Source organism: Protopterus annectens, chromosome 10.part0 (genome assembly GCF_019279795.1).
Source record: "Protopterus annectens isolate FY-2018-M chromosome 10.part0, PAN1.0, whole genome shotgun sequence".
NCBI lineage: Eukaryota > Metazoa > Chordata > Ceratodontiformes > Protopteridae > Protopterus > Protopterus annectens.
This window is the reverse complement of record NC_056744.1, coordinates 619,130,581-619,143,080: the sequence shown is the minus strand read 5'-3', so window position 1 is coordinate 619,143,080 and position 12,500 is coordinate 619,130,581. Positions and strand designations below refer to the sequence as shown.

The 12,500-nt window shown below is 39.3% G+C and overlaps 1 protein-coding gene across 1 annotated transcript in view; it reads right to left on the bottom strand.

Moving 5' to 3' along the window:
* The window catches only part of LRP8 (LDL receptor related protein 8), a 1,993,970-nt gene extending 1,988,420 nt beyond the window's left edge, over nucleotides 1–5,550 (bottom strand). The window contains exons 1-2 of the mRNA XM_044085444.1: nucleotides 5,352–5,550; nucleotides 4,426–4,545 (exon numbers count right to left, since the gene is read on the bottom strand). Of these exons, the coding sequence (XP_043941379.1) occupies nucleotides 4,426–4,545; nucleotides 5,352–5,421 (190 nt within the window). The 5' untranslated portion in view covers nucleotides 5,422–5,550. The remainder of the gene's footprint in view (nucleotides 1–4,425; nucleotides 4,546–5,351) is intronic.
* Between the last annotated feature and the right edge of the window lie 6,950 nt (nucleotides 5,551–12,500).

The following is a 12,500-nucleotide window of genomic DNA, read 5'->3' as shown; positions in this document are numbered from 1 at the left end:
ACACACACACACATATACATGCATACACACAGACACACACACACACACATATACATGCATACACACAGACACACACACACATATATACATGCATACACACAGACACACACACACACACATATATACATGCATACACACAGACACACACACACACATATATACATGCATACACACAGACACACACACATATACACATGCATACACACACACACACACATATACATGCATACACACAGACACACACACACACACATATACACATGCATACACACACATACACATGCATACACACACATATACATGCATACACACACACATATACATGCATACACACACATATACATGCATACACACACACACACACATATATACATGCATACACACACACACACACATATATACATGCATACACACACACACACAAAATGCACTTGACTTTTTTGTCACATAAAATAGATGAAAGGGAGAGAAATGCTACACTATATTATGTAATATACTATAAAGTATGCTAGGTCAAGAGATTGTTGGAAAACTACATGTACTGATGGAGTGGCAGTGAAACAGGTTAGTAGAAGCAGTTTAAGGATAGCAGGTAACAGTACAAGTGGGAGAAGTTGTGATATCAGAAAGTAGTAGTAGTAGTAGTAGTAGAGCATGTCATAATTCATTTAGTTTGTAGAGCATACTTCCATTTAGCAGCACATATGACAAAGGCCCCTTAGATTCAGAAGCCATTTCTTTTAAGAAACCTTACTAGCGAGATGTCCATTAGAGAGTGTGCCTACAATGCAAGAACAGTGCAAACCAGGATGCCTCAAGCAGATATCCTACAAATGTGCATCTTCCTTTTTTAGCAATTCCCAAAGAAGAGCATAAAAGGGAACAGTCTGCAATGGTAGAATGTTAATTAAAATCAAAGTGTACAATTTTCACTAAATGCTGCATCTCCCCCCACCCCGCCAATTCCCACAAGTGTCAGTCCGCTATATAACCAGTCAACAAGCCTGGAAGCACAGTTTTTGTAAACCACTGTTCCACACATCTGATTGCATTTTACAAGGATGGTCAGTGTAGTACAGTATAAAAGATATCTATGCTTGGAAAAAGCAGTACAATGTGGATAAAACAAAAACAGAGATAAAATGCTATACAACATTCCACAAACAAACTTTCATGATAGAATGATGAAGTCAGCACTGCCACCAAACATGGAATTATTATTAAAATTAAATGGATTTAGTTCCTCCAGTATATACAAAGCGCACATACACAACCATTTTGTGCATATGTATGCATGACAAAAAAAAAAGAGAGAGACAGGCATAGCAATGCCTTACTAAGTAGTTATAGCTATAGATAGTAGAGAAAAATAGAGCATTCTACAGTCTTAATGTACAAGCAAGGAGTCAGGTATGACACCAAACACAAATATCATAAAATCGTTGGTATGGATAGCTCTTTTAGAGGCACAGCCATTCACAGCTCTTTCAATATGTAAAGAACCAAAATTCAGGAGCATATTCATGTTAGGAAAATGACTAAATATAACCATGTCTAGAATGTCTACAAAATTATACTATCTACTATAAAGAAGAAGAAAAAAAAAAAACACTACTTGCAGCACTCCCCCACTTGCTTAAAAATTAAGAATTTTGTATCACTTTTAGGATGTCATTTTTACAATTCAAATACAGTAGCCCTGGAGAAACAAAGGGGGAGGGGGTTAAGTTTTGCCAATGAAGGAAGGTTCCTAGAGGAATCAATAGTGACGGGGTGACTGAAACAGGACCAATTAGTGGGGACGGCTGAAGGGTGACTACCAGCAAACCCCTATGGGATGTTGTGGATAAGTATGCAGCCTGCAGTTTTAGTTAACTAGTGGTTACTCTTTGAAAACTGCAGCAGGGCCTTAGCCTAACCACAACTGTAAAAGCATGACAGGAAGAATTTAAGGACAGCTTTACAAGTCAGAAATGAATAATCCATTTCCCTTAGCTTTTCACGTTTTTGTCTTTTTTGGCAAGCAAGTTGGGTCTTTTAAATCTGTAAAGCAGATGTAGTTCTCCTGCAGGTTTGGAAAGTAATATTCGGATATGGCAATACGTTATATGAAGCTGAATGGTGCAACTTGTTAAAGGTAACCTAAAGTGGAACCTCATGGTCAGACATAAAGCAGCCTTTTCAGGCAAAGCCCACATGCTGTGGATTACTCATGGCAAGTGTCATTAACCTTAAGCTGCCTCCATGCCCCCTCCCCCTGGAGAAGGATGGAAATGCTGAAAGATGACCAGACATCAAGCCTTCCAATGTCTACAGAAGTATACAATCAGTAAATGGCTTGATTATACAGCTAGTAAATTCATGGACCTGGGCATTTATTTCAATCCTGGGCCATCTTTATAAAATTATGAGAAAGTGGGGAAAGAAGGAAAGCTGCTCTAAAGGATGCTAAGAAATTAGAGGAGGGTTGTTTTCGAACCAGCTTTATAAATTAGATTAAAACACTCAGCAGAATGCTAATTAGTAAATATAGCAAATGCAAAATTAAACATGCTGCTCTGCTATGTGCCACAACAGAACTAAAAACAGTGCTGCAACTGTTTCTACCATGTTCAGCTATTGTGTAATCACATAATAATCAAAAACTATACATGTGTGCATTCATAGTCCCTCAAAATACTCAGTTTGATTTTTATAAGTGATAAAAAAGTGTTCAAAATTAAACACATAAATTATTATACTTTTTAGTAACTCAAATGCTTGGCTATCCGGGGAACATATCAAACATCTCTCCCATTATATCAGTTTTCATTACATACACAGCCATCTCTCTCAACCTCTCCGCTTTGAAATTCTCGACAAAGCCAACAATAATGGGACATGAAGGCCCCTAATCGGGGTCCGGGGACATTTTTAAATGTTATTCTAATTAAGTTAAAAAGTTGATATAAACAACGGGTTTTACATCAATATACATTTAATAAACAATAAGTGTTAACTAGAATGTCTGACTGGTGCAATCCTCTGTTATTTCTCAGAAAAAAAAAAGAATGAAATATGAAATAACTGGTGGAAGCAGATATACAAGGCAAAAATCAAGGGCACTTAGTAAAATTCTGAGCTGTTGAGTGATATTCAAACACCTTGCAACATGTGCAATTTAACTACATATCAAGTGCTTGATTTCCCCCAGTGCAATCACCAAATCATACCCTCTCAACTGTCCAGATTTTTGCCACATATCATGACATATGTTTGGTACGTCAGTCATACAATTTATAGTTTTATGACAAATCACTGAGGACTTCTTCTTTCGGCATTTCCCGGTTAGGGTTCGCCACAGAGGATCACCTTATCCGCTCAAGATTGGCAGTGGAGTTTTACGGTGTCGAGTTGCCAGCCCGGCGCCCAACCTTCCACAGAAGGCACTGGCAAATCACTGATGACTGCAGTCACTAATTAATAACATTCGAGTTTCAGAGTTCCTACCTTTCAGAAAATGCATGCAAACACAAATCATGCTATTTGGACAACTTTCTAAGCCTAAGAGAGCAACGTTTAATTCCTATTTCTGGTCGTTTAACCCCCCCCCCCCCCCAATCATCCATTATTTTGGGTTCTGTCTAAATTTCGTGCACTAAGAGGTTGAGAGGTATGTCATCATGACAAAGCAGTATTGTACTGATTCGCTGAGTCATTTTTAACAAATACTACTGATTCCACTACCCATGACAAAACTCGACACGCCAAAAGCCTGTCAAGCGGAAAGCCGGCTTCCTGCTACCCTTATGATTATTCATCAAGGGCTAAGTAGCAAGCAGGAGCGGTTTAAGGAGGAGCGTGGAGGGTGTGTCGCGCTCTACACCTACCACGTTCCGCCCCGGTACAGTTCGCAGGGTAAGCTCCCATTAGTTGATGGCTGCACGTGATGAAACTGCTGTCCTCTAATAACTAATCAGCGCGAGACAAGTGAAACAAGCACTCATTCACAAAAACAAACCCTTACAGTCTGTCTGAAAAACGGGTCGCATTCACCAACCAGAGGGGAAAAAATCAATACCTCCACCAAGCAGTTTAGATTACTAAACCATAAAGGCAATAAGGCCACGTAATGGATACCCAACAGACAAATGCATTTGTTACTACAGTTAGCTACGAATATCTAGCTCTATAATTGTGGCAAGTATCCATCACAAATACACTACTAAACAAACCGATCCAAATGAGTACAGCTACTGCAAATGCATAACGATGTTATACTTTACAGAAACAAAGGTAAACAACCATTATGACTCTGCTCTGTAACCACACCAGAAAACGTGCTACACGCTGTCATTGTGCCGTGGATACCTCTGCAAACCAGAGCACCACGATTACACATTAAAACACCACAAGCTTGCGAAATAAAATGACAATAACACTTACGGCAGTCTTCTTCATCACTATTGTCAGTGCAGTCATCCTCGTCATCGCATCTCCAAACTACGGGAATGCATCTTTCATTTTTGCATTGAAACTGCCCTTCGTAGCATTCAGATTCACCAGCTGCACGGAAAAGATGAAACAAAGAAGCGGACAATTAATGTTAAAGCACTCAATCCGCTACAGCAGCTTCATTTGCCATGAAAATTATTAGGCCAGCTATTACACTTTATGTGCCGTATTACCGTATGGGTGTGCAGCTGCACGTATTTTCTGCCTAGCACACACATTAAAATTAAGAGTCACTAAAAACAAAGATGAAAATCGTGACAACAGAGTAAAAAATGTGTCAGCTGTGAAAACATATTTCAGATATATTTCGACTTAGGATTCGATCTTCACTAGCTTACTGTGCAATTAACTAACGGTGTACGTATGGGATATTCGCGTGAAAGTGGACTGGATGATTATGTTTAGCAATAACTATAGATAAATGGACATTGCAAAAACGTGACAGACTACCGAGTAGCCCCAGATACACTGAATGTTGCTTATGTGTAACTAAACGAAATTATAAAGATGTGATACTGCTACTGGAAACTGTTAGTTTATTCAACAAGGTGTATGCTACCATTTCCGACCTCTCCACTGGAGCAGTCAGACAGGTAGTCTTACAGGGAAGCAACACATCAGCATCTGCTCAGTCTATCATCCTCTCCAAATGATACATTTTCTACAACACAAAACATAAACTGTCATGAAACTTTAAAATACAGTTTAACTTCCATCCATGCAGAACACGCGCGCACATACACTTGTGTAATGACAACACAACTTAATCGGCAGCACACATGCGGTACAAACGTCGAGTCATTCATTCAGCCCCCAAGGGCTAGTTCAACATACAACCAAGGGCTCATCGGACATACCTGCTCTAGAATGAAACTCCAGCAAAAAGAAACAGAAAAGTAGCACGTTAGCAGCTGTTCCTAACCACATTACTCCGTAATTCCTTTCCTCCCCGATAGCCTTGACAAATTACTGCCTGATGTAGTCCCAGTAAGATACCCTCAGTACTGATTGCCTTTCCCTTCTTCCTGCTCGTGCGTGCTTCTCACATACTGTGACGTCGAGTGGGCGTGGTTTGAAAACTGCAAACATTTTCACTGTTTTTATAGAAGATAAAAACACGTTTTTTTTTTTTAATTATTTATTTTTGCAAACGGTAATTCCATTGACAGTTTAAACTCACGACAAACTACCATCTAAGATTCAGATGTTTTCCCACATTTTGGTACCCAGTTCCAAATCATTTGCAACTTGGATTGCTCATGCTGCTGTTGCGAACGGGAAGGTTCAGTGTTGTTATACTAGTTTGTTTGCGGAACTTCAGAATATTTAAACTGATTTAAGGCAGCTCCGGACATGTAATAGTTTAAAGACAAAATTACAAGGTTTAGAACAGCAACTTTACGTATCAGTAGAGCGATATGGGGTTTACAAGTATTCCTAAGTTTTTTTTTTTTGGGGGGGGGGCATGATAATACATTCCCATGGTCCAACTCCAAGCAAACGTTACTTGTACTTCAAGCTGTTCAACTCCTGTTCGATAAAATTAAGCAATAATGTATAACGAGCTGAATTTAACAACTAATGTTGACAGTCTCAAAAGATAAAAAAAGAACATTCATTAACATGGACATCTCCTTACACCTCGTATTCTTTCCACCCTGAAATTATATGTCGGTACGTAAGTCTATACACACATATTTAGCTATGACTCTTTCTTTTGAGAGAGAGATGCACGTGTATGTATGTCTATTATCTGTCTATGCGTATCTACATTTGTTTTTCTATCTATCCACTTACATACAAAATGGTTTGTCCGTGTGACCTTCACCTTTTTTTGTATGTTACTTCAGAAGCTCTGGGTTCCTAAAGCATGGCTAAACAATTAATTTATGTTGTCAGGCCTCTCAACTGTCTTGACTTTCACAGAATATCCAGATTTTGGGCTCATATTTTTGGTTCATTCCTCATACTGCGGTGGTGGTGCTGCGGAAGACGCTGTCCTGTTCGATTCTCAGCTAGAGCGTCTTCTGTGTGGAGACATGTATGAATGGGCGTACCTTCCTTGAAAGTTGTGCGTCAGAGCTGGCAACTCGGTACGTAAAAATCTACTGCCAATCATTAGCGGACCGGAGCCGGGAAAAGCCGGAAGACACAACAACAACATTTTTTGTTCATTCCTCATAAAATGTGTACTTTTCTGGCAAATCTGGAGATTGAAGTCTCTAAATAATGAGACATTTGAGTTTCAGACTTCATATCCTTCAGCAAAATGCATGCTAATGTAACCTCTGTTATTCTAGCAAATTTCTAAGTTTATAAGCGCAATATTTAAAATCTGTCCTTATTTTTGGTCCTTTCTTCCTTTATTGGTGGCTCTGTCCAGATTTCTTGTGCCAAGGGGCTGAGAGGTATTTGCTGTACCAAAAAGTAAAAAAAGGGTGAAATATGACATGTCTAGATTTTGTGGGGCTTGACTTGATTGGCCTGAAGGCTCCAGTAAAGATATAAAAATGGGCATTCAGAAGACAAATAGCTGAAACACTGGTATGTGATTAAGGTGTCATTTGCATATACCTACCCATGAACCTATATCACATGAGCCTCCACTATAGGAAGTTCAGTTTGTTTATTTGCTTTTGTTTACCAGGAAAATCCGAAAGCACTATGCTGAGGTGCTGGGTGTTTAAGGTACTACACAGTGAAGACTCTGGCTTTGTTGGGCCTTACTTGTAGTTTTTTTCTAAACGGCTTGTCTGCGTGACTTTTTAACTCTTTGGTTTGAATATTTTATATATATATATATATATATATATATATATACATATGTGTGTGTGTGTGCATGTATATATATATATATATATATATATATATATATATATATATGAATGTTGGCAGTATGACTGGTATAGGGAGGAAGCTAGCTGATATGATGAACCAAAGGACTGTTGCTATATTGTGTGTGGAAGAGACCAGATGGAAGGGGAGCAAGGCTAGGTGTATCGGAGGCGGTTTCAAATTGTTTTATCATGGTGTGGATGGGAGGAGAAATGGCATAGGCATTATCCTGAAGGAACAGTATGCTAAGAGAGTTTTGGAGGTGAAAAGAGTGTCGGATAGAGTGATGTTTATGAAGCTGGAAATTGATGGTGTAATGATGAATGTTGTTAGTGCATATGCTCCACAAGTTGGGTGTGCGATGGATGAGAAAGAAAGATTTTGGAGTGAGTTGGATGAAGTGGTGATGACTGTACCCAAGGGTGACAGACTAGTGATTGGAGCAGATTTCAATGGGCATGTTGGTGAAGGGAACAGAGGGGAATGAGGAAGTGATGGGTAGGTATGGTGTTAAGCAAAGGAATGCAGAAGGTCCGATGGTAGTGGATTTTGCGAAAGGGATGGACATGGCTGTGATGAATACGTATTTTAACAAGAGGGAGGAGCATAGAGTGACATATAAGAGTGGAGGAAGATGCACACAGATGGATTATATCTTATGTAGAAGGGCCAATCTGAAGGAGATTGGAGACTGTAAAGTGGTGGCAGGAGAAAGTGTAGTTAGGCAGCATAGAATGGTGGTTTGTAGGATGACATTGGTGATCAAGAAGAGGAGGATGAGTGTGAGGGCAGCACCAAGGATCAAATGGTGGAAATTGAAAAAGGCTAATTGTGAGGTGATGTTCAGGGAAGAGTTAAGACAGGCACTGGGTGGCAGTGAAGAGTCACCGAATAGCTGGGTAACTACAGCAGAGCTAGTAAGAGAGATGGCTAGAAGGGTGCTTGGCATGACATCTGGAAAGAGGAAGGAGGACAAGGAGACCTGATGGTGGAATGAAAAAGTACAGGAGAGTATACAGAGAAAGAGGTTAGCGAAGAAGAAGTGGGATTGTCAAAGAGATGAAGAAAGTAGACAAGAGTATAAGGAGATGAGGTGCATGGCAAAGAGAGAGGTGGCGAAGGCTAAGGATAAGGCGTATGAAGAGTTTTATAAAAGGTTGGACACTAAGGAGGGAGAAAAGGAACTGTACCGATTGGCTAGACAGAGGGACCGAGCTAGTAAAGATGTGCAGCAGGTAATGGTGATAAAGGATAATGAGGGAAACGTACTCACAAGCGAGGAGAGTGTGTTGAGCAGATGGAAAGAGTACATTGAGGGGTTGATGAATGAAGAGAATGAGAGAGAGAGAAGGTTGGATGATGTGCGGATAGTGAATCATGAAGTGCAGTGGATTAGCAAGGAGGAAGTAAGGATAGCTATGAAGAGGATGAAGTACGGAAAGGCTGTTGGTCCAGATGACATACCTGTGGAAGCATGGAGGTGTTTAGGTGAAATGGCAGTGGAGTTTTTAACTAGATTATTTAATGAAATCTTGGAAAGTGAGAAGATACCTGAGGAATGAAGAAAAAGTGTTTTGGTACCGATTTTTAAGAATAAGGGTGATGTGCAGAGCTGTAGTAACTACAGAGGGAATAAACTGATCAGTCACAGCATGAAGTTATGGGAAGGAGTAGTGGAAGCTAGGTTAAGTAGGGAGGTGATGATTAGTGATCAGCAGTATGGTTTCATGCCAGGAAAGAGCACTACAGAGGCGATGTTTGCTCTGAGAGTGTTGATGGAGAAGTACAGAGAAGGTCAGAAGGAGTTGCATTGTGTCTTTGTGAACTTAGAGAAAACATATGACAGGGTGCCTAGAGAGGAGTTGTGGTATTGTATGAGGAAGTTGAGAGTGTCAGAGAAGTATGTAAGAGTGGTACAGGATATGTATGAGGGTAGTGTGACAGCGGTGAGGTCTGCGGTGGGAGTGACGGATGTGTTTAAGGTGGAGGTGGGATTACATCAAGGATCAGCTCTGAGCCCTTTCTTATTTGCAATGGTGATGGACAGGTTGACAGACGAGATCAGACAGGAGTCCCCGTGGACTATGATGTTTGCAGATGACATTGTGATGTGTGGTGAGAGTAGGGAACAGGTGGAAGAGACCCTGGAGAGGTAGAGATCTGCTCTAGAGAGAAGAGGAATGAAGGTCAGCTGGACAAAGACAGAATATATGTGTGTGAATGAGAGGGAGAACAGAGGAATGGTGAGGATGCAGGGAGCAGAGGTGGGGAAGGTGGATGAGTTTAAGTACTTGGGATCAACAGTTCAGAGTAATGGTAAGTGTGGAAGAGAGGTGAAGAAGAGATTACAGTCAGGGTGTAGTGGGTGGAGAAGAGTGTCAGGAGTGATTTGTGACAGACAAGTACCAGTAAGAGTGAAAGGGAAGGTCTACAAGAGGGTAGTGAGACCAGCTATGTTATATGGATTGGAGACAGTGGCATTGACAAAAAGGCAGGAGTCAGAGCTTGACGTGGCAGAGTTGAAGATGTTAAGATTTGCACTGGGTGTGACGAGGATGGACACGATTAGGAATAAGTATATTAGAGGGTCAGCTCAGGTTGGAAGGTTTGGAGACAAAGCCAGAGAGGCAAGATTACGTTGGTTTGGACATGTGCTGAGGAAGGATGCAGAGTATATTAGGAAAAAGATGCTAAGGATGAAGTTGCCGAAAGAAGAAGATATATATATATATATATATATATATATATATATATATGGATCTCTGTCAGATGATCGCTTTTTCAGAAACCTGAAAGTCATATGGATGAGACCATATGATTGAGGTTCTGAAAACTCTTAACATCTGAAAAAAAATATATACTTTTTTTATCCCCCGCACCCCCTGCAAATTATATATACCAACTCCGAGATTGCATTACAATGAAAGAAAGGGTAAATTTCCCATTCCGCGCTGTACAGCAATCTCCATTCAAAAGTTTTGATTTTTCAAAAATTCGATCATATGGTCTCAACCATATGAATTTCGAATTTCTAAAAACTCAGTCAGCTGATAGGGATCCATATGTATCTATATCTATATATGTGTATATATATATATATTCCAACACAGACACAGAGGTTGAGTCTGAACCTACAGTTGTTGCTTCACCTGAACTACCCTTTTCCAAAAAATCTAAAACCCCTTTAGGAGGGGTGGCCGGAAACATAAGAACTCATGTGGACATTTAGGTTCTATTGAGGGGGTTAGCCCCACAGAACCGGTTAAACTATTTCATTAACATCTGACATTAATGACATCAATAATATTGTGGTCAATTTGACTAATCACCAGTTCAGTTATACTGAATTAAAATTGCTGCATAAGGGATTAAATTTTGTGCCTTCTTTTTATTTATCTCAGTATGATACTGTTTGTGATTTGAAAAATTTTAGTAGAATGCTTAATTTGAAATGCTATTTTGCTAATCAACAAGCCAGACCTATGTCATCTACTGGAAGTGGGTTTACTTTTAAGAAATCCAATTTTACACCAGTATATAACAATAATGTAAAAATTTTTGAGCAAATGGTGTTAAAAGATTTACAAACCAGACAAGGTGAAATTTTCAGAAATACTAGTTACAATATACCAATGGATGAACATCAGGCCTTGGTTAGACTGACACAAAATTCACAATTTGTTATTACTAAGGCAGATAAAGGGGGCGCAGTGGTCATCTGGGATAAAATGCAATATGATGCTGAGGCAAATAAACAGTTGAATGATTCTAACTTTTATTGCCATTTGCAGATTGACCCAACGCCACAATTTAAGAATGTTATAGATGAATTTTTGCTACAGGCAGTACATGATCATTTGGTTGTTTCTGAGCTGGTTTTGCAGCTTCAGGTTGATAGCCCCACTTTTCAATATTTTTATATATTACCAAAAATACATAAGACATTACAAGACCCTCCAGGTAGACCCATAGTGTCAGGTCGCGGTTCATTGACAGAACCATTATCTGAGTACCTAGAAAGCAAGTTAAAGCCTCTATTAATGCAGGTTAGAGCTAGAATTAGGGATACCAAGCAGTTCTTAAAATTAATGGAAGACTTGCAACTATCTACTGAAAGTAGGCTTGGGACATTGGATGTCCAATCTCTGTATACCAGTATTCCGCACTCAGGTGGGATAGAGGCGGTAGAATTTTGGATGCAGAGATCTGGGTTATATACAGAGTCAGAAAAGAACTTCTTGTTATCTCTTCTTAGACTTGTTCTTGAGCATAATGCTTTTAAATACAATAATGAATGGTACTTACAAGTTAAGGGTACAGCTATGGGGGCTACATTTGCCCCCATATATGCTGACCTATTTATGGGCTACCTGGAGGAATTGTTGATTTATAATGAACAATTTCCTTTTTCCAAGCATCTTAGTATGTGGCGTCGGTTCCTTGATGATTGTTGGGTGGTATGGGAGGGTACTATAGAAGAATGGTTGGGTTTCAAGACATATTTGAATTCCAATAGTTTTGGAATTATTTTTACTGGGAAGTTAGATTTATTTACCATAGATTTTTTGGATGTAAGTGTTACCAAAGCTATTGATGGTACAATAATAACTTCCTTGTACAGGAAACCTTTTTCCAAGAATTCTATACTACATGCTAACAGCTGCCATCCACCCCATACAATAAAGAATATACCTAAGGCACAATTCAAGAGAATCAGGACCATATGCTCTGATGCGAATGATTATAAACAAAAAGCAAATGATTTAACTTTTAGGTTTAAAGCTAGGGGCTATCGAACTGGAAATATAAAACAGGCTTATGATGAGAGCAGAACATTGGAAAGGGGTTCGCTCTTACAAGATCAACAATTGTCAATACATAAGAGTGATAATATTCGATTTATTACCACTTATGCAACCAATACTTACTTAATTAGGCAAATTATTGATAAATATTGGTTCATTTTATATAATGACTCTTTTCTGCATACAATATTAGATAAGTGTCAGTTTGGATATAGGAGAGGTAAAAATATAGGTGAATATTTGTCACATTATAAGAGAGGTGTGATTCCAATGGGATCTGATTCATTGAGAAAGGGTAGTACTTTTTGTGGACACTGTAAGTACTGTATGTTGATGTCTAAGACCACAACGTTTACATCTCCAAAC